Raw genomic sequence first — 23620 nt, 5'->3', positions numbered from 1 at the left:
AGTGCATAGGCCAGATCATCCGTGGTCGTGAGAATGCAGACTTTCTACAGAACTGCCTTACGTGCTGCGTTGCGCCCCGCTCCACCAAGAAGCAAGTGCAGAGAGTTAAAGCCAAGAAGCCATGGAGAATCGAACTGAAGAGGACCACCGCTGGCTTGGAACACTTTCTCTTTGAGTACCGCCGTGTTCTTCACGAAGTCAATCGGAGCATCAGCGTGCTGGACCGCTTCAGGTTCACCAAGCTCCTCAATATTACAATGCCGGATCAAAAGTAAGTTTGACGAAGCACTCAGGAGGGAGGTGCGCTATAAGAAGGGCTCAAACGAATTAAAACACGCCCATCTACTCAACTTGGAGTGGTGATAATGCAGCAAAGTGATTACAATGACAAGATGAATGCTATTCTGGCCGATGCATCGAAGTTTCAACACCTGGGACCGACCGAAACGCATGACCGCACTTACCTTGTTGAATGCGTCTTGCAGGCATACCTATTGCGATACAAAAAAAAAAAAAAACATTTCACGGTTCGCGTGAGACTCGGCCAAAGGCCCAGTTTTCCGCATCCGCAGGAACGCCACCACCCTCTTGCGATACAAGAAGGCTGTAAAAATAATCTATATAGATTACGACCCGGATCCGACCCGTTGGCTCGTGCCGACCTGTCCTCTACGACGTGCCGAAAGTACATAAGAAAGACGTGCCCCTTAGACCTACCCTGTCGATGATCAATGCTACCCAACACGAAATGGCCAAGTGGCTAGCCGAATTGCTAAAGCCAGTCCTGAACAAATATTCTGCCCACACAACCAGGGATACCTTCGAGTTGTTGTTTCAAATCTTTTTTCTCACGATAGCCAGTGGCCAATAAGGGGTCGTCCGCAATTATCGAAAGTTTTTTCCAATCCGTAGCAGCTTCAAATTTTTCCTCACCCACCCCCCCCCCCCCCTCCCCAGTCCGTAATAAAATATTATTGGTGGACCCACAACCCAACACATATGGAACAAACTCAATCAGTGCTGGTCCATCAGTCATAGTGACATCATGTATTGTATTACAACTACCATAATAATAAATAATAATAAACACAGCTCGCATCTTCCCTGAACCTGTTAGACAGGAGCAGAGTCGACACATCTGTCAACAGTGTCAAGCCAAGTAAGTCTTTCTCCTGCAGCTTGGAGAGCGCTCTCCACGGAGAGATCCGCTGCCTTCAGGTCGTGCCGAATCCTATCTATTCACCGCAATGGCGGACGGCCACGGGGTTTTTTATGTCGTTTGTGTTGATTGATAGCTCCAGTGCTTGGAACGAGGCGGATTCCGGACCCTCTCGCACCACATGGCCAAACCACAGCAGCCTGCGTCGCCGACATGTGGCACTAACTGGAGATTGTTTTGTTTCTGTTTATAAGTTGTTATTGGTACAACTACCATATTGATGTTTAATTGGTGATCACCGAAATGTGAAAAAGGGCTGCTTCTTCACCGCCTTTCCAAACAACGTCGCCTGTCTGGACATAGTCAATAACAGTCGTCAGCGCCAGCGCTAGACGGAAGGACTTCAAAGGAGTGCATGGAAGACGGTACTCTGGACGAAGGAGACAGTGAAACTCAAAAATAGAAAGTGTCGACTCGCCGTCGAATGCGCCGAACTTTATGATCCCCGGCCCAGGAGCAGCCAAGGAAGCGCGCGCGGGGGCGCAGAAACTGCCAGAACTACAAAAATATTTGTAGTAGACAGTTCGCGCGCAGCCGAGCGCGGAAAACAGGGGCTACACGTAGACGTACACGTGACACGCGCACGTGTCATTTCGAAAGTTTTTCAATCCGTAACTGGCCTTGACCCACCCACCCACTTTCGAAGCTGCTACGGATTGGAAAAAACTTTCGATAATTGCGGACGACCCCTAAGAGATAACAGTAAAGGAGAAGGAGTGGAAGGAGAGGAAGAATTGGGTGGGCAGGGCCTAGGGCACGGCTGTTCACGTGCAGGCACTTATAAATATGGCGTCGTTCGGTGCGATTTATGTAACATTGTGCGAATAGTACAAATACGCGATGAGTTTGCGTTTTTGGGAGAAACTCATGTCGATCCTCGCGTGGTTCCACGATTTGGGACAAGAAACCAAGAGAAAAGGTTTGAAAGCGCTTGAGCGAGATACTCGACTTTTCGGCAATTTGAGAGAGAAAGAGGTTGGAAAGGCGTCCTGGTCTGCCTTCAAACTTGCTCGAACTACTCCTGGCAGTCTGGAGGTTGATCTCGCCAGTGATTGTCATTCTCTGCTTGGCGTGCACGCGTGTACAACATTCAAGTTAGATATTTCGTAATCGTTCAACGCACAATAGGGTAGATATCACAATTTCAAGCTCACTTGGCCGGCTGCTGTCTTCTTCTACAATATCCCACATGCCGACTTAGCAATTTACAGCAGGAAGCAGCCTTCTACACTCAACAGCAACTAAAGGGTCACACCATTTGTCTTCCAAATCAAGAGAAAACCGGCTCCGGACTCGTCGAGCGTATTTAGAAGTTCACGCGCATATTCTAATGACACTTGGAGAAGACAACCAGAGGATAGTCGTTTACCTGGGAAACTATCGAAAAAAATCGGGAAGGGCTTCACGGAGCCGAGTTTGTCAGCGATGACACAAGGAGTATTCCAGAACGAAGCCAAAGTCGCACGACACAGAACAAATGTTTCTTGAAGGAAAGGCAGTCATGTGAGGTACGAGCGCAAAGCTTGAAACAAGACGCAGATAATCAGCGTGGTCCCCGGGCTGTCCGAGCTGACTAGTCTCCAAAATCCAGGGGAAACCATGACCTACTCGTGTTCTGACGATTTGAAAATTCAAATTTTCTTGCCATTGAAGCCCAGTCGAGACTTTTGGTGGCCATATTGTTAAGTGGCGTGAAATCGCACAAAAAAACAGACGTGAGGGGTTAATGACTACTTAAGTGTACGGGCAGGGGTGGTCGCTACACGAGCATACAGAGTTGTGTACTTAAGTGTATGGGCAGGGGTGGTCACTACACGAGCATACAGAGTTGTGCAACAGCAAGGATATCTCGGGTTTGAAGGGAGTACGAGAAGGGTTTTCGCGAAGCCGGGCGGGCAAGCAATTAAAGTAATGAAGGGCCTTATACATTGCTGTTATTGTTGTTGTTTATTTTACTTCACCAAATGAACAGGCAGAGATGCCTTCTCACCTGCCCATAGGACAGGTTCTCACAGATTGATGAAGGGATGATATGCAAGGGAAAACAAAAAATGATAATAATAATATAAGACAGAAAGGAGCAAAAGAAGAAAAGGAAAAATATTATATGAAGACAATTTCATGGAGTCAGAAATAGAAAGACAATAATTTCATGAAGTCAAAGAATAGAAAGACAATTTCATGGAGTCAGGAATACGTGGTTTATTTTTTAGACATGCATGCACAAATGATTGACAGATGAGAAGGTTGGATATTATGGCAGATGATGAAGGTATAACGAGGATATTCAAAAGGTAAGTATATCAATGGCAGAAAGAGCTTTTCGGAAGGGACCAGGGACACCTATCACTCTAAAATCAGAGGGGAGAGCGTTCCAGAGAATGCTTCCCCGAAACATCATGGTCGATCATCCCCCAGGCCCACGAAGAAAGGGAACTTGAAGCAAGTTCGACACTTGTCCCCGTGTGGTGCGCTGATCCTCCGGAACAGTCCCCGGGGCCGTTCGGGTGAATAATTGGTGAAGAAGGGGGCTACAGGAGGAGTTAATGCATCTATGAACAAATACGACAATTTTGTGTGTATATGTATGTGGTAGACTAACAATGCGAGTTCGTGAATAATGTAAGGAAATTTGGTCAGCAGTGGGCAGAGAACTCTGGATCGCTGTTCCTGTGCTCTTTCGGTGTAGTCAGCCTCTTTACAAACGTGCCTCTCAAGGAAACAAAATATATCTGCATACAGTCGCTATACCATGATGATGAAATATCAGCCCCGCAAATACCCCAAGATCTTTTCAAGAAGCTGCTTTCCAAAGCCACATCAGATGTGCAGTTCAGTTTTAATGATAATATGTACGCACAGAGGGACGGAGTCGCCATGGGTTCACCATTGGGCCCCGTCCTAGCCAATATCTTTGTTGGATATTTTGAGAACACAATTCCAGATAGGCATTGGCCCCAATTTTATAGGCGTTGCGAGGATGACACATTCGCAGCACTTCACAACCGGAAACTGACATTGGAATTCCCTGAGCGTTTAAATAATATTCAACCAGCTCCAACTACTGAGAGTGTATGGCATACTTATTCTATGACAGTTCTCGCTTCATTGAATTTTGCTGGGATTGAGTAGGGTTCCAATTTACTTATCACATTCTTGCTTTCATGCAATTGTGTTTAAATGATCCTTGACTTGTGTTCTACTCCTCCTATAAAGGTTTACCGCCTGGTATGTTAGCGGCCATCACTGAACCCAAATATTCGCAAATGTTTTAGTCCCCTTTTCTCCTCTCCTTTTGTAGACTTCTGAACAATAATCAACTTGCAAGCCTTCCTACATATCTATTTGAAAACCTACCAAATCTTGGGTACCTGTAAGTTAACCCTCATTCCGGGTTGTGGGGTCCAAAGGGTCCCCAGGGGTATGATTTTTGAAATATTTTTGCTTTGCTGCATCACATCTCCTTGAAATTTAATGTATTCCTCAACAACACAATACCCTAGATAAGTACTCAATCTGCAGACAGACCTGTTTCATCTTTTGTCGACTCATGAGCGCAGCACAGAGGAAATATGGCCAAATATGATTACAATGAAAAAATTCCAAAATCCTATTTTAATTAAACCAGGCCAAACGTACCCTGTCATTGTGCTTAAACTGACAAGTCAGTGAGCTCTGCATAACACAAACGCCAAAAGCGCTACCCCACACAAGAGTGCTCAACTGCTAGAAGAGCAGGAGCGAAATCCTGAATCTGCGGAAAGACCTGTTTCGTCCTTTGTGGACTTATCAGCGCACCACAGAGGAAATGAGGCCAAGACTGATGGCAATGAAAAATAATTTTTTAAGGCCCTATTTAATCCAGGCCAGAAAGTACCTTGCCAGAGCGCTCAACTGCTACAAGAGCAGGAGCGAAATACTCAATCTGCGGACAGATCTGTTCCAGACCTGTTTCGTCCTTTGTGGATTTATCAGAGCAGAACAGCTAAAATGAGGCCGAACCTGATAGCAATGAAAAATATATTTTGCAAAGCCCTATTTAAAGCCCTACTTAAACCAGGCCCGAACATACCTTGCCGGAGTGCTCAAACTGACAAGTCCGTGAGCTCTGCATAATGAAAACGGCATAACCGAAATACATACGTAATTTGGGTTAGAGGCTAGTTTTGGTATTTATCTCCATGGTCACCGAACACATGGATGACATCCACTGACGTATGAGGCCCTACAAGAAATTGTTCTCCTACAGGCATTATCCCTTATTCCACGTTGCCTTTTTTCCTATGCTCCCAGTATATTGGGGTCCTTTTGGACCCCAGGATCGTTTTGGCTGGTATTTTGCAACTTGAAAATTATCCCGGCAAACTTCAGAGCTGTCAACAAATGCAGTTTGATCAAAGCATTGGTCTATGGGAAGGTAACACAGCACACAAGTTATATAAAATGGAGAGTTTGCAAGAATACCGAACAATAGATTCCTGGATTGCAAAAGGACCCCAATAAACTGGTTACGTAGTAAAAAAATGTAAACATGGAATGAGGGTTTAACTACACTGTTAAGCTTGGACTCGGAATTTCTGAGAAAACAACAATGGAGGCGTGAATTGGTCTTCAAGCTGATTCTCTTTTGGTTTTCTGATCGTGTACAACGATGTTCATCATGCATTATTCTTATTTCGGAGACTCCAGTAAAACTCTTCAAATCTTGTCTTGGTGACTGATTGACTTTTATGCTGCACAATGTGTCTACAAAGTCTTTTTTGTTTTGAATTGTCTTTCAAAGATAACGCATTCATCAAGATTTCAATTTGGACTGCTATTCGACCACTCTCTGACTCTCTGACTCTCTGACCCAAACAGGAGTTTAGCGAGATAAACCTGAGTTAACCAGCAAATTGTTTCTAGTATCGTGATGTCCTCTTCATGGGAACACACATTTTGGCTTTTTTCATATCAGACCACGTTAGATGAAATGATTTGCCAAGCTGATAAATATGGTGGAAAAGACACACCTGGCAATATGGCGGTAAACACAGGCCACGCTCTCTAAGCTGCAAAGTTCTGGCACAGAGCTCTCCTTCTCACCACCACCACCACCATCAGTTTGCACTTGGCGCCTGGTCGATGCATGGTTGGCGGTATCCGACATAGCAGGCTGGTACATCAAGTAGCGCATGGCACTTAGAAGATGACACAGCAACGACATAGCTCGATTACGACGTACGCTTCGTCCCCGCGTGACTCATCAGGCAATCTTCTTCTTGGATGTTTTCATACGGAGCTTGACTCGGGAGAATGAAGTTGAAGACACCACTGCAGCTATACTTATGGTTGATAAATATGGTGGTAAAGACACACCTGGCAATATGGCGGTAAACACACGCCTGCCCACACACGCTCTCTAAGCTGCAAAGTTCTGGCACATAGCTCTCCAGGCGGAATGCCCAAAACCAACATGAAACGAATCCAATCATAGTACAACTAACTTTAGACAAGGACAATACAAAATCCACCTCTGAATGTGATGTAAACGGCCATTGTCTCTCAGCGACTCACAGGCGTCCCTCAGCCACCGCCAACTCACGCAGTGCGTTGACTGGTCGGTGGTAGGATGATCTAGCTCCGCGAATTTACATAATAGTTGACCGTAATAATGCAACGGCGAGGCGACAGCCTACATATGTCGTCATCTCTGCATACTTCTTCTTCTCTCCCCTGGAAAGCAGACCACACAAACGCTTGATGAAACGCGAGCAATCTGGCGCACAACAACCGGCCGTGGTGAAAATGAGAGGAGTGAATGTAACAAGATCCACATTGATTATGCGTTCAGCAAACTCAGATTTCTTTCTGCGGTCGTGCTCTGCCAAAACCCAGCATAGGAAGGCGCATCAGGGTGAAATACTCGAACGTCCATGTAGGCGTTCTGGGCCCGGGTCCACAGCCCCCTCGCGCGAATTTCTGCCCGGGCATCATCGGCTGCATTCATAGACGCTGCGACAAACACCTCACCAGACAGCGGTCGGCCGCTCGAACTTGTGTATGCGGACGATGCAGACTTTGTCAGCACCTCAAAGTCCTGGCTGGCGGACGTGGAGGCGACTGCCAGCACGGTGCTACTACAGTGGTCCCTGATCATGAACCGGGACAAAACTGAGTATACGAACATCTTCAGAAGTGCGGACAGGATCGATGAAGAGTGGAGGACAACGCGCAAGCTGGGTTCGCTGCTGTAGGAAACAGCCCTATTATTATCACTCAGGCTGCAATATTCAATGACATATAGACATATTCATAAATGACATAATATTATGTTCAATACCCATGAGCTACATTGTATATGATAATTAAATCATTATATCATCGTTCTAGCTCACTCGTACATGCAAGTAATAAATAAAAATAAATGTAGAAAGGAAAAGGAAATAAGGATACGAGTTCAGAGTAACTCTCCATCACTGTAACTGACTCGTACCCTTATTTCCTTTTCCTTTCTACATTTCTTTATGGCTCAACATCCGAGTTTCAAATAGAAATTAATGCCTTGTTTTTATTATGATCTTATAATCTTGTTCGAGTTCCTTCAATCACAAACTGACTGTAAAGAAGCGTCATCTTCATCGGTTTCTATTGAACTGGCCTGTGATTCCGCCAAGCGTGCCAAAGCTGCTGCTGCAAAACGTCGCGTGGAAATCGATAACCTGCGATGTGCTGACGTGCGTAGGATGCCAGATGCATCAACTGTTCGCCAGCTTGAGCACCTTTCCGCCAAGGGTGTCTCTGGCTGGCTGAATATTCTTCCCTTGAAGGAGCATGGTTTCAGCCTGTCGAGTTGTGACTTCCGCGATGCCATTGTATTGAGGTATGGACGGCCTCTGAAAGATGTACCATTAACGTTTGTATGTTGCAAGGATTTCACTCCAGCACATGCCATGTGCTTTCCGACGCGGGGGGCTTCCCCACGTCAGGAACAATGTTATAATAATTATTAGGAAGTGCGTGACATCTTTGCTGATTTGCTACCTATAGTTTGGCCTGATGTAACGATTGAACGTTTGTTAGCTCCCTTTCAGGGTGAAGTATTCACTGCAGCCAGTACAATCACAGCAAGTGACACAAGGTCGGCCATTCGCGTACTTCGAGTATGAGGGTTTGGGACTCGTGCGCAAAACGTATTAAATGTTATCGATGCACGCGTGTTCCATCCACATGCAGCTCCATATGCTTGTAGGAATATTTCTGCACTTTTTCTGCAACACGAGAGGCAGAAGAAATTGCAGTACAATGAAGAGATTGTGCATGTTCACCTTTCGAAATTTACTCCGCTTGTCTTTTCCACGACTGGCAGAACATCCCACGAATGTTTCTTAAGCGCTTGCGTGGCATGTTGGCGAAGCATGACGGCAAACCTTATGGGCAAGTGATGTCTTACCTGCAATGTCAGCTATCCTTTGCGGTACTTCGCGAAACCATCATGTGCGTAAGAAGAGCGCGCTCCACGTAACATACGGCTTGGCGGATAATGCCGGCAGAAAAATTTGCAGAATTCGGTACTTTTTCTGGTAAGTTTCATGCATGTTTGGTATGTGGATAAAGAAATTCGAGGAATTGCCCGCCATAGGGTTTGTATGGTTCTGCCAATTTTGGTGCAAAAAAAGCAGAATCCGCCACCTTTTCCAGCATTATCCGCCAAGGCGTAACGTAACATCGCCCTATCAATGCCTTGCGCCCCTTGGCGATGGCCGAGTGTAGGATGTAGTCAATTCCTGTGGTGTTCCGGAGTGTGATATTGTTAGGTACAAGTACATCATGTCATTTCTCTTAGCATGTTTCTTTTCTGTCATACTACTGAGAGTGTATGGCATACTTATTCTATGACAGTGCTCGCTTCATTGAATTTTCCTGTGTTTGAGTAGGGTTCCAATTTTTCTATCACGTTTTTGCTTTCATGCAATTCTTTTCATTACTTGTCTTGTGTTCTATTCCTCCTATTACGGTTTACCGCCTGGTATGTTAGCCGCCATCACTGAACCTAAATATTCACAAATATTCTTAAGAGAGCATGTCTGAGAAAACTGGAACATATGTGCAAGTCGATCTCTCAGATTTCGCTCAAATTTTGCAGGTAGGTTTGCTTTGGGGTGTAGATCGACATTCCAAAGCCTGCGCAAAATCTTTTGAAGGGAATCATGAAATTGGTATACCCCTCAGTATTGGCCCAATATTGGCACGATTTATAGGTCTACAAACGAGCCACGGCACAGCGTACAAGAACAAGCTACGAACCACACTCCATCAAGCCAACATTACCTCACCTTAGAAGAGTTCTTAGGGCAGCATCACTTAGCCACGCCAGCATCCCAGAAGACGAGGGCAATCATCCCTTGACGCCACAAATGATCGTCTTGAAAATAGCCAAATTACAAGCGCTGATAAAACAGCGAGCTACGTCCTCAATAGATGACTTGCACAAAGATCCGAGCCGCGAGTGAGATGGGGCAAGTGCACCCTGTGCACCCAGGCTACACTGCGGGCACCCTACACCGTCTCAGCGTCTGTAGAGTAGACTAGTGTAGTGTACTTTTTTTGTCAGCATGAATGAACGATGCACGGCATGTACCTGTACATGATCAGTACCGGCACTGTCTTCAGCAGCTCATTAGTCATGCATGTGCACTTGTAGGGTTAGTGCCAATGTTGGAAGTACACGACTGTATTATTATGTGAAGAGAAGCCAGGCATCCAAACCAACCCAAAGTACTCTTGCCTTATTCTTCGGTGAAATAGTTATGTTAGGTACCTCCTCCCGTACCTTTTCAAGCTGGCCTGCATGCACTTGCGTACGCACCTTTTGTCTCCTTTTGCTCCGTTGGCCTGGGTAGCTACCTGCGCGCCCATATTTGCCATAGCTCCCCAGGCCCTTTATCTTGCCGTTTAGACTTGATAACTCTCTCTCTCTTTTCTCACTCTTCAATGTAGTCGTTTCGTTCGTCTTGGTCTCTTGTCTCGTCGTCTACTAGTATAATAAATGTCGTTCCCACTAACCTGTTCCCGTTGTAATGTCTGGATAATGTGTCGTCAGTCGTCCTGTTTCGAACTCAACAGTTATAAAAAATTGTCTTACCAAACAACAGTGAGCATAGAAGCAACCTCGATGCACCCAATAATATGGCATCCGGGAACAGCAAGTGTTGCACGAGGAGCCCAAGAACACGTCAAGTTCCGTGCTACCCACCGCCATCAAAAGAACGAAGGATAACTGTGCTAGCCTAGTTCATATTCAATGTACCGCTAACGGTACGGGATGTAGGAGCCTGTTGGGAAGGCGTGGGTGAGCTGTAAAATCTTGTACGGTTCGCACAGCACAACATACATGACGTTTCTGGGCTTCCTTTCCGAAAGGAAAGTTATAATATTATTTCTTCTCAAATAAAGCAGAATCATGCTGGTTATACCAGTCTGTTATGAAGACAAGAAAGCAGCCATGGACATTCGGCCATTCGAAAGAAACGACAGGTAGAAGATAAAGCACTTCATCTGAAAACTCAAGGACAATCCATAAATACAGGAAATGATAATCCTAGCCTGGTAATGTCCTACTCCGTCATGTGAGCCATTCGGTGAGTTATCATGGGAAGCATAAGGTTCGAAATGCTGAAATTTGAACAGTTGCAGTTGTGTTCGTCGCCACACAATGCCATCGCTAGTTCACATTCGAAATGTAGCCATTTTTACGCTTGTGTCCCTGTACACGGCATGGAAGGTTGAAGAGATTCAACTCTTCCATCGCTTCCTGATCTGTACAGTAGTGCGGTTGCGTTCCCGTTCCTGACAATCACATCCGTCTCCGCTAACCAGCATCATGAGCACCCGATGGTTCCCGCCGCTCCTTCCGTATCGTCCCAGCGCGCCCCGTCAAAATGTGAACTACTGTAGGCAACGGAGCCAGTGTATGATGAAGGTGAATGCACTGTTTGATGATGCTCCAACAAATCCTTTCGCCGTTGTATGGAATTTGTAAGAAGAGTAGTGGCTCAACTGTAGGTCCAACGCAGAAGGTACCTCACAGCGCAGGTCTGTTATGTCCACAATAATGAACATACTCAGCAGACTGTGATGTGTATCAGACACACCCTGGCATTATTTGTTCAACATTCTCCCAGGAGGAGATAAAATGTAGTTCAATCATGTCATCAGTACATGGGGTACTGTTGCCTCGTTGCAACTAAACAGGTATGCAAGTTACTTTCCCATGAGACCCAGCCGGAGCCGCATCGTCGTCACTACCAGCTAATCATGGAGAGGTATAATGTGACTTTCCACCACTCCCTGATTCGATCATAGTTTGCGAGCCTGCGCCAAACTGCTTTCTCACTAGAGCCAGGCATTGGGTACATATGGCTTCAGTAAGGTTTACAATGCTATGTCTCTGGCCTAAGTCCAAGTCTAGATACAGCTGCTCAGAGTCAGGGCTGATGAAATGTTCATATCGGAACAAGTGAGACTTCAACAGTAGCTAATACACATCAGGCCTGAGGACTTCGCAGCGTTTCTCCAGCACACTTGTTCTCTCCTTCAACTCAGATACTACTTGAAGTACTACTAAAGGCCATCTGGCTCTAACACTCAGTCCTTCCACCCTTCATTTTCGTGGTTTGGGCTTCCACTCGTGACTTGGCAGGTTCCTGGCCTCTCTGCAGTCTGTCCTCAGGAGAGAGTTGCTCTGGAGCTAGTGCAGCCGAATCAAAGGGAATCAAGTTCTTTCTCAGACGTCCACAAACTTCCGTTGTGCTTGACTTCGCTTCCACTGCGGGAAAGTAGTCACACTTCATTCCTCAGGACCACAACGTGCTTGTTGCAGCCTACACCAATGATACTAAAATAATATTCCCTCATTTTTCTGCCTCCCGGCCGGCCGGCTCGAAAAGGAACGTATGGAATGGGAGCCTCAGTTCCATCTCTCGTCTGCTAGTGCATTCAGGAGCGCAGCAGCGCTTCGGCATGACGATACAAGCCGAATCAAAACAACTCTACTCTCTAGCCAAAACAACTAGCCCAGTGTTCGTCAGGCAAAAAGCGAAACGGTCACGAACTCAAAAAGGTGGGGAAGTCAGAGTCAGAAGGTCCACTTGCCCCGTCTCGAACCCAGACAATCTTTGTGCAAGTCATCTATTAGCAAACACTATACACCGGCAGATAGAAGATTACCTCTTCTAGCACTGAGGACATGTCCCCCATCATCCTTTTTGGGTTTTCTTGAAATAAACAATTTTGAATTTTTCCACTCGACCATTCTGAAATACGTCCAAACTCATACCTGCGCAGGAAAGCTCGCCCCTCCGCGACGTCTAGTCAGCAATTTCTACTCCAACACTACTCCCAACGCTGCAGAACAAAGTGTATTGTTGACTCTGACAAGGAAAAGCAGCGGTGATCACTTGTCACTCCAAACGACAAGCTTCTCCTTGCGCCACCAACATATTTCGGTGCAACAGTTGATCCAAAAGTGACTGATTTTTTGCGTGTAGTATTTCAGAATGGTCGAGTGGAAAAATTCAAAATTGTTTATTTCACGAAAACCCAAAAAGGATGATGGGGGACATGTCCTCAGTGCTAGAAGAGGTGTTCTACTATTTGCCGGTGTAAAGGAACGGATTGCGACGGGGCTTGCGCGAATGGTTCCTCACCTCAATGAAGAACACGCAAAAACTAAGAGAAGTCGTCGGAAAACTCAGGAAACAGGGAAGGAAGGGGGTGAATATCACTATCACAAAAGGTATCTACGTGTGTGCCACTGTGTGGTACGAACTGACATGAAGAACGAAAAGAGATCGTGGAAGATTGGTTTTTCGATGTACATGTAGTTCCTTTTGGAGTCGCTGCAGTAGATGTACATGTCTCAGTTGCTTCGATCATTGTTCTTCTGAGTGGCATAGAAGCTGCTCAGGAGAGGCGAGAAGATGGAAAACGCGATCGAAAATGCACGTGAAAGTTTCCAAATTTCAAAATTCTCAGACCCTTGAGTACGGAAGAGCGCATGCGATAGGTGTCCTCGTATCCGGGCTAATCTGGCCAGGATTATGTGAACTGTAACAGCAGTGATTTGGGGTGCTAGTGCCGAATTGGGCCAGCACCGTACTCACCTTTTTCTGTAGTATTCATATTTGGTTACAGTGTGCTCGTAATGGTGTTGCTGCTGTTTTTCCCCGAAACAAAGAGCTCTTTCCGGTTGGTGAAAGAGCTGCCGAATTTCTTCTTATCATCGACTTCATTACTTGAAATTATCTTACTCGCAGCCTTGACCAGAGTCAAGCTACAACAACCGAAGCTCTTGTTGTGTGTTATGGACTGACATAGATAATCGGCCAGTGATACACAACAGATAGTGATTATTAGCAGCATATCGTTGTGAAACCATCGGCACACAGCCTCTCATTTTGATTTCACAATCAAGTGCTGATCATAGTCTGTCAATAATTCTAAGGACACACCTGAGTACATCAACAGAGCATCCCAGGCAAATCCAAGCAGAGTGTAGTAACTTGCTGGATCCAGCTGATACGTCCTGACAGCTTCTACTTTGAAATTCTCCAAGTTGTCAGCCAAGAGAAACACGTCTGTCTTGAGATACAAGTCGTGGTAGTCACCAAAACTCTGACAATTGAATTTCACCCCAATTGTCTTGGCATGTTTGTTGTCATCATCACCCACCCCCTCATCAGACAGTGAAGAATAGAACGACGCAGGAGACCCAGTCCCAATGCGGAATCCTCGCCTGATTTGAAAAATTCCAAAAAACAAAAAGAGAGCAACAACATCGACCCTGGCCACAGCCAACCCCTTGCCCCAGCACAGGGCTCACGCTTCAGCCCACTGGTGTCACAGGATACTCAATCCTAGCCTACAGACTCAGTACCGTTGTTCTCCACACAATATCAGTGGGAACAATACCTTTAATTGCGGAAATACCAAAAAACACGAAACACATACAAAAATAAATAAAAAGTAATGGAAGTCGCGAATTTAATCAGCTCGAACGTCAGGTGCCTGTTCGACAAGATGGACGAGCTTAGCCACGTGGCAGAGCTGCAACAACCGTCGATAATCGCCATCCAGGAAACCTGGGCTGATCCATTGGACAGCGACGGGATGTACGCCATCAACGGCTACAAACTCATAAGAGCGGACCGGGACACCTTTGGTGGAGGAGTCAATTACCATTGGCACAAAGAATTAATTACCATTCCCATGACTCAAGCGGAATGTATTTGGATAAGAATAACAACCGGCCAAGACTCCATTGTGGTAGGGAACATCTACCGTCCCCCACGGTCCGACAAGGCAGAGTTCGTGATGGAACTGGGGAGAGCCATAAAGCTAGTTTAAAGACCCCAGGATGAGATACTTCTCCTTGGCGATTTCAACGCTAAGAACTGCCTGTGGCACCCCAGCGACACCAATGATGCATTTGGTGAGGACTTGCATTGACTCGTGGCCTCACACAACACATCTGCTTTGCCACCCACCTACGCCAACACACACCTACATCGTGCCTGGACCTGGCCATCTCTAGCTTCAGCCGCAATAACATCACCATCAAAAGCCTGCCCCTATGGGTGCCTCTGATCATGTTGTCAAACAAGGCAACCTACGACCCCAGCAGCACACCACCCACAGAAACAATAATAACAATAATAATAATGAGTGCGAGAAAGTTCTCGCCAAAGACAACCTTGAACATAAACCTTCAGAAAACCCACACATTCATCGTCAACTCGTACGAACAACTACAGGAACTGGCGACAGCAGCTGCTCACATGCACTATCCCAACACATAGGCCATGGCTCAGAAGCTGGCCAACAAAGATGCTGATCAGACCCGAGCTCTTGTCAATCAAGCAAAAGCCTGCATGCCACCCGCTATCGCATACTGCTTGCATAAGTTCCACCCTACCAGGTTGTTGTGTTTATTTTAATTCGCAAACAAAACGGGCAGATCTGCCCAATGAAAAGGTGGCAAATGCAGCTAAAAAGCAGTAATAATGAAATTGGGGAGGGATGTAATAAGGATAGAGGTGGAGAGAAACTAAGCCAGCTGATCATCAAACAAGATGTTTGGTACTCTAGGTACTAAGGGTGAACGGGATCATGCTGGCCGTGCAGCTGTACAGAATCCTCCGCATATTCTGCCAAGCCAAAGCCCGTCAACTGCAACCAACTCATTAGGACGTAGACCAGCTTCGTCGCCTTCCTTCTCTGGGCCAAGATGTGGCCATTCAACATCGAAACGATGAATTGCCTGTGTTCTTGGTGGCTGCTGCAGATGTCGAAGCATGCGACAACTGTCTACTTTGGCGGAAGAACCAGAGTAGCCTTTCACATTGGCAGAGGGCAGCCCTGGCTACATTCTGCCTTGTGCCATCTTCAGCGGCTGTTGAGCGTGTTTTCATCACCCGCAGGTGATCAGGATGGTGGAGACGTAGAATCATACTTGTCGAAATTCCATAGACGTCAGTACAGAGGTCTAGGCCAGAACTCTCTCGAATTTACTAGTACTGCACACTAAGCATCCAGAACAAGGCGTGTCGAGGAGGACCTTTCTTTTTTGGAAAATTTTGCATTCGTAGATCTTGACGTTCACTTTGGCTTCACTTGCTCTGATGGTCACAAACTCAGCTATCTTCTCAGGTACTGCACTGCAGGGAAGATTGCCAACGAACATCACACACTTCCTTCCGGCAGGCTTTCGTTCAAAAACAAGTTCATACACTCCACTATCTTTGTTGTCCGCTTCGAAATTAGAAAGTAAATCACTCTGCGCTATGATGGAAGCATTGTTCGAATATCCGAGCTGCGATACGATTGTGCTCTCAGGAGAGGAACTAGAACTGTCGACACCTACGGAGGTCTCGGAGGTCGTACGGTGGTGGCTGCCCGGAGTACCCGTATTTGTACTCGTTGATGTAGCAGCTCCAACAGGTCGGTTTTTTTGGCTTTTCTTGTTAGTTGTTTTTTGGTCCACTTTTTCGGAAATTCCAGCACCGTGATCAAATGACGATGATCCAGCAGCTTTCAGAGACCGTTCTTCAACCTTCCGGGTGAGCAGACTAATCTTGGACATCAAACTCTTCTCTCGATCTGCTGCCTCGCGTCGCCTTCGCTGTATTTCGACTACAAATTTCGGCCAGGCCATTTAGGCAATCACTACATTTGTTTGTAAGAACTGAGCTGAACGAAGGACTCCCTTATGTGTGGGGGTCATGCACTATACTACTTGCACTGGTTGCCATGGCCAGGGCAAAAAACTACTGACATGGGACAACCTAAAACAGAAAACTTTCACAAAAGGATGCAGAGCTCTTAAAAACTTGCATCCGCATCCTAGCTCGCAAAAAAAATATGACATACTTATTCTATGAAAGTGTTGTGTAGCTTCATTGACACACAGTGTTGTGTTCTACTCCTCCTATAAAGGTTTACCGCCTGGTATGTTAGCGGCCATCACTGAACCCAAATATTCGAAAATATTTTAGTCCCCTTTTCTCCTCTCCCTTTGTAGATCCCTGGCGAATAATCAACTTGCAAGCCTTCCTACAAATGTATTTGCCAACCTTTCAGCCCTTGAGGTCCTGTAAGTTAACCCTTCTTCCGGGTTGTTGGACCCTAACGGACCCCAGGGGTATGATTTTTGAAATATTTTTACTTTGCTGTATCACATCTCCCTGAAACTTCATGTATTTTTTACAGTCACAATACCTGAGGTAAATACTCAATCTGCGGACAGACCTGTTTCGTCCTTTGTAGACTCATGAGCGCAGCACAGAGGAAATGAGGCCAAACCTAATGGCAATGAAAAGTACATATTCCAAAACCCCTGTTTAATTAAAGCAGGCACGAACATACCCTGTCAGAGTGCTCAAACTGTCAAGTCAGTCAGCTCTGCATAACACAAACAGCAAAAGCGCTACCCCACACAAGAGTGCTCAACTGCTTCAAGAGCAGGAGAATTTGTGAGCTTCGGGAACGAGCTGCTGTGCAAGGAAATGGAGGTAAAACAAAATTCAGCAGTGCTTATTATCCACTGCCAAATGGTCTCACGGAGCGATTCAAACGAACCCTTCTTCGCCCACTTCGACAAATGGTGATAGAATCCCAGAATGAGTGGAATAGTATCACAGGAGTAGCAAACAGTCTTCCATGTAACTACTGATAAAATGGGTGAAAAGCTTTTAGTATTATGAAATTGACAACCCTCTTGTTGTGTGTATATAAATTTTGATCGCCTTCCTCTCTAAAACGGCGACTGAACCCCCGGCTAATTCAAGACCTGTATTATGTTTTAAAAACCATAGGCCGGATCATCCGTGGTCGTGAGAATGCAGACTTTCTACAGAACTGCCCTACGTGCTGCGTTGCGCCCCGTTCCACCAAGAAGCGAGTGCAGAGAGTTAAAGCCAAGAAGGCATGGAGAATCGAACGCGCCTTTATCAAGGATGAACTTGTGAGGACCACCGCTGACTTGGAACACTTTCTCTTTGAGTACCGCCGTGTTCTTCACGAAGTCAATCGGAGCATCAGCGTGATGGACCGCTTCAGGTTCACCAAGCTCCTCAAGATTACAATGCCGGATCAAAAGTAAGTTTGACGATGCACTCAGGAGGGAGGTGCGCTACAAGAAGGGCTCAAACGAATTAAAACACGCCCATCTACTCAACTTGGAGTGGTGATAATGCAGCAAAGTGATAACAATGACAAGATGAATGCTATTCTGGCCGATGCATCGAAGTTTCAACACCTGGGACCGACCGAAACGCATGACCGCACTTACCTTGATGAATGCGCCTTGCAGGCAAACCTATTGCGATCCAAGAAGGCTGGAAAAATACTCAATATAGATTACGACCCGGATCCGACCCGTTGGCTCGTGCCGACCTGTCCTCTACGGCATGCCGAAAGTACATAAGAAAGACATACCCCTTAGACCTACCCTGTCGATGATCAATGCTACCCAACACGAAATGGCCAAGTGGCTAGCCGAATTGCTAAAGCCAGTCCTGAACAAATATTCTGCCCACACAACCAGGGATACCTTCGAGTTGTTGTTTCAAATCTTTATTCTCACGATAGCCAGTGGCCAACATGAGATAACAGTGTAAGAAAGGAGAAAAAGTGAGGAAGAATTGGGTGGGCAGGGCCTAGGGCACGGCTGTTCACGTGCAGGCACTTATAAATATGGCGTCGTTCGGTGCGATTTGTGTAACATTGTGCGAATAGTACAAATACGCAATGAGTTTGCGTTTTTGGGAGAAACTCATGTCGATCCTCGCATGATTCCACGATTTGGGACGCGAAACCAAGAGAAAAGGTTTTTTTTTTTTTTGAAAGCGCTTGAGCGAGATACTCGACTTTGGGGCAATTTGAGAGAGAAAGAGGTTGGAAAGGCGTCCTAGCCTGCCGAGTTAGCTGTCTTTCCGCTTCAAACTTGCTCAAACTAATCCTGGCAGTCTGGAGGTTGATCTCGCCAGTGATTGTCAGCCTCTGCTTGGCGTGCTCGCGTGTACAACATTCAAGTTAGACATTTCGTAATCGTTCAACGCACAATAGGGTAGATATTACAATTTCAAGCTCACTTGGCCGGCTGCTGTCTTCTTCTACAATATCCCACATGCCGACTAAGCAATTTACAGCGGGAAGCAGCCTTCTACACTCAACAGCAACTAAAGGGCCACGCCATTTGTCTTCCAAATCAAGAGAAAACCGGCTCCGGACTCGTCGCGCGTATTTAGAAGTTCACGCGCATATTCTAATGACACTTGGGGAAGACAACCAGAGGATAGTCGTCTACCTGGGAAACTATCGATCTAAGCTGGGAAAAAATCGGGAAGGGCTTCTCGGAGCCGAGTTAGTCAGCGACGGCACAAGGAGTATTCCAGAACGAAGCCAAAGTCGCACGACAGAGAACAAATGTTTCTTGAAGGAAAAGCAGTCATGTGAGGTACGAGCGGAAAGCTTGAAACAAGACGCAGATGATCAGCGTGGTCCCCGGGCTGTCCGGGCTGACTAGTCTCCAAAGTCCAGGGGAAACCATGGCCTACTCGTGTTCTGAAGATTTGAAAATTCAAATTTTCTTGCCATTGAAGCCCAATCGAGACTTTCGGCGGCCACATTGTTAAGTGGCGTGAAATCGCACAAAAAAACAGCCGTGAGGGGTTAATGACTACTTAAGTGTACGGGCAGGGGTGGTTGCTACACGAGCATACAGAGTTGTGTACTTAAGTGCACGGGCAGGGGTGGTCACTACACAAGCATACAGAGTTGTGCAACAGCAGGGATATCTCGGATTTGAAGGGAGTACGTGAAGGGATTTCGCGAAGCCGGGCGGGCAAGCAATTAAAGTAATGAAGGGCCTTGTACGTTGTTGTTGTTGTTGTTGTTGTTGTTGTTGTTGTTGTTGTTGTTGTTGTCGTTGTTGTTGTTGTTGTTGTTGTTGTTGTTGTTGTTGTTGTTGTTGTTGTCGTTGTTGTTGTTGTTGTTGTTGTTGTTGTTGTTGTTGTTTTTTTGAATTCTTTATTCTCACGATGGCACCATCGCCAATAAGAGATAAATTTATGAGAAGGTGAGATTGTGGGTTAAACAGTTAGAAAGTGATTTACATCACTTTGAACTTTACAAGTATGGGAGAGGGTGAGCGCTGAAGGAGCAGATTGAGTTAATCAGCAGTGAGCAGATTTCTTGTTTGAAAGCAGGTCGGGAGGAGACGTCACGAATGCTAGCAGGGAGGGCATTGTAGTATTCTAGGGACTTGCACAGTGGGGAGTCTTTACAGCGATCGGTTCTGGAGGGTGGGAGGTGCCAAGTGCGTGCGTGTCGAAGGCTGTACTGGGCCGTTACTTGAGCGGGGGTGTTGAGCAAGCGTATGTGTTGTGGGGCATATTGGTATTTTATGGAGTGAGCAAGAAGGGTGAGCTTCACTTTGCGGCGAGAGAACATTGTCGGCCATTTGAGCCGATGGAGCAGTGTTGAATGATCCAGAGGAGTGTAGAGGGGGAGACGGAGGCAGATTCTGGCCGCCTTGCGCTGGATTCGCTCAAGACGGTCAAGGGCTGCGATTGAGAGCGGGGTGACAGCAATGCATGCATATTCAATTATGGGCAGGATATACGTTTTGTAAATGAGAGAGAGTGATTTAGTGTGTAGAGTTGATTTGAGCCTAAAGAGAATATTAAAAGATTTTACAGCTTTCTTTAGCACAAAGTCAAGGTGGGCTGACCATCTTAGGTCGTGCTGAAAGATGATGCCGAGGTGACGATGTTGTGTTACTGTTTCTAGTAGGGTTTGGCCAAGTTTTATTTCGGGTAGTCGTGGTGGGGGTCGGTTAGCATGGTAGAACGGGAGGATGACGGTTTTATTGACTAGCAGGTGCCAGCGCTCTAGCCATTCTGCCAGGAACAGAAGTGGTCCCAGGACCGAGCCCTGGGGCACTCCCGCTGGTATTGGTATGAAGGCGGATGTTGTGCCTTCAACCTGCACCCGCTGTCTGCGTCCTGTCAAGTAGGCTTCGAGCCAATTGTGAGCCTTGCCGTCAACACCGTAGTGGCTCAGCTTTTTCAGCAAGTCTTGATGCCATACACGATCAAAGGCTTTACTGAGATCGAAGAAACACGTTACAACATGCTTCCCCGCATCCCGAGTTGCAGTTCGGTCCCGTTGTTGTTGTTGTTGTTGTTGTTTTGAATTCTTTTATTCTCACGATGGCCTGTGGCAAATAAGAGAAAAATAATTGCAGGCACGGGGATCAGATACAGAGAGATCAAAGTTTAGCTGCTTGCTGAGGCAGTAGCGATGGTAATTCTAATTGGGAGTTAATCACGTAGGCTGGGCGCAATGGAGCTATAGATGTGCTGAGCAATGTGAGCAAGTACATACGGAAGAGATGACAAGTGGTAGGATGTTTGCTTTGAAATCTCGTCTGGGGTTGATTTGCCGGATGCTTGGTGGGATGCTATTAAAGAGATCAAGAGAAGCATAGATGGGGGAGTCTCTTAGCCGGTTTGTACGTGTTGTGGGTAGCTCAAAGGTTCGGGGGAACCTGAGCGTGCGAATGGGTTGTATTCGGGGTAGGTGAATTGCAAGAAGGTGTGGTGGTGCATATCTATGATGCAGGCTGTGTGCAAGAAGGATATGGGAGAGGGTACGGCGGCTGCTGAGTGATGGCCATTTGAGTCGGTGCAGCAGCACGGAGTGGGTTCTGTGTTCAAAGAGGGGGAGATGCAAACAGAGGCGAGCAGCGCGCCGTTGGATGCGCTCAAGCCGGTCGTTCAGGGTTGCGGGGAGGGGTGAGAGGACAGTGCAAGCATACTCAAGAATAGGGCGAATGTAGGTTAGATAGATGGAGGAGAGAGCAGAAGTGTTTAAGGAATTGCGTAGTCGCAGGAGAAGGAACATCTTCCTGGTCGCTTTAGTGATGATGTAGTCAACATGCGAGTTCCAGCATAGATTCTGCTGTATGAGGAGGCCAAGGTGGCGATGCCTTGAGGCCACAGTGAGGTTGGTATCGTTAAGTGTGATTGATGGTGGTCTGGGAGGTGGCCGGTTGGTGTGGTGAAAGTGGATGACAGTGGTCTTACTTTCGTTGACCAGGAGATGCCAATCCTTCAGCCACTGTGCCGCGGTTGTCACAGCTGACTGGAGGTGCTCTTCTGCGGCTAGAAAATTCTCGTGAGCGGCAATGATGGCAGTGTCGTCGGCAAACTGGCTGCACTCAGTGTTGGCATTTATGCAGGCGGTTGGCAGATCAACTGTGTAGGCCGTGAACAAAAGCGGCCCCAAGACAGAGCCTTGGGGGACCCCCGCTGGAATGTTTAGCCATGTTGATTTGCTGCTCTCCACTTGCACACGTTGTCGTCTATTGGTGAGATAGGAGGCAAGCCACTGGAGGCATTTGCCATCGAGTCCGAGGTGGGCCAATTTTGCAAGCAGTCCTTGGTGCCACACCCGGTCAAACGCCTTAGAGAGGTCGAAGAAGCAAGCAATTACTGTTTGCCCGGCGTCTCTTTTCTCGGTGATCTGATGGATTAACCGAGATAGCTGCTGTGTGGTGCCATCGTTTGGCCGAAAGCCTGATTGGCCGTTGGGGAGGTGAGGTTGGATGTGCTTTGAGATGCGGTCAGCAACTATCCTCTCTTGTACTTTCGACGTCACGCTGAGTAGCGATATGGGTCGATAGTTGGAGGGCTCGGTTTTGCTGCCCTTCTTGTGGATGGGGGTGACTGTTGCGTCCCTCCACTCTTGCGGGATAGTGCAACGTTCGAAGGAGATGTTAAAAAGGGTTGCTAGGGACGGCGCAAGTGAACTGGCTGCCTCTTTCAGTAGGCGGGTTGGTATGCCATCACAGCCCGGGCTCTTTGACGGGTCCAGGTTAGACAGTAACTTTGAGACCTCTTGGGCTGTTGTTTCAAGTGTAGTGAGGCCAGGTGTGTTGGGTGTGGGGGAATGAATGGAGGGAAGTTCCTCGTGGCATCCTGTGACTGACTGTTGGCTTTGCGAGATGAAGAAAGCGTTCAGGGCGGTTGCTTTTTCAGCGGGGGTTGAGAGAGTCTGGCCCTGGGAGAGCATGTCTGGCAGAGTAGGTCGTTGTGAGGACTGGAGGCCGCGCATCAGTTTGTGTAGGTTTGGTGTGGAGTGGCTCGTCCCAGTGCCATTACTGACATATGTAGACTTAGCGATTCGGAGAAGGTGAGTAACTTTGTTGCGTTGGGTGGTGTATGCTGTCCAGTTGCAGGGCGTCCGGGTGCGCAAGTAGGCACGGTAGAGCCGGTGTTTTTCTCTGATGGCGTTAGTGAGCTCTGGGTTCAGCCATGGCTTTGCGGGGTGGCTAGTATGCCTCGGGGAGTGAGGTACTGCACAGTGTTTGCGGGCGCAAGTGAGGACTTTGTCCTTCCATGAGTGCCACAGGTTGTCTATGTTGGTAGTGTTCAGGGTGTCACCTTCCGGTAGCAGTTGTGTGCGTTCAATTTCGGCTTTCAGACTGCTGATGCTTGGGTTTGACCATTTCCAATGGGTGGTGTTATGGGTGGGAGGTGGTACGGCTCGAGGGGGTGCAGCGACTGGCTTGATTAAACCCCTGATGGATAGGTGGTCCGAGTTGCCGATCTGCGGGAGACTAGAGATAAGGACATAGTCGCTGTCTACATCCGTGACGACGAGATCTAGGCAGGATTTAGGGTGCCCATTCTGCACAAGAGTGGGGAATGTGACATGTTGGTGTAGAGAGTAAGTTTGGAACAGCACTGCTAGATCCTCGCCAACAGCATCTGTCGTGTCAGAGTGGCACCAAGCGGCGTTCTTTGCATTAAAATCACCGAGGATAATCTTTTGCGTTGTTGTTGGTATGGCTCGTAT

The 23620-nt window shown here is 47.0% G+C and overlaps 1 protein-coding gene across 1 annotated transcript in view; it reads left to right on the top strand.

The window, feature by feature from the left end:
• LOC135828787 (leucine-rich repeat-containing protein 15-like) overlaps positions 1-23620 on the top strand; it is a 220229-nt gene that overhangs the window by 110618 nt on the left and 85991 nt on the right. The window contains exon 10 of the mRNA XM_065341220.1: positions 16779-16850. Coding sequence (XP_065197292.1) covers positions 16779-16850 — 72 coding nt within the window. The remainder of the gene's footprint in view (positions 1-16778; positions 16851-23620) is intronic.

The sequence above is a fragment of the Sycon ciliatum genome, chromosome 12 (genome assembly GCF_964019385.1).
Source record: "Sycon ciliatum chromosome 12, ocSycCili1.1, whole genome shotgun sequence".
NCBI lineage: Eukaryota > Metazoa > Porifera > Calcarea > Leucosolenida > Sycettidae > Sycon > Sycon ciliatum.
This window is presented reverse-complemented; position numbering and strand designations above follow the sequence as displayed.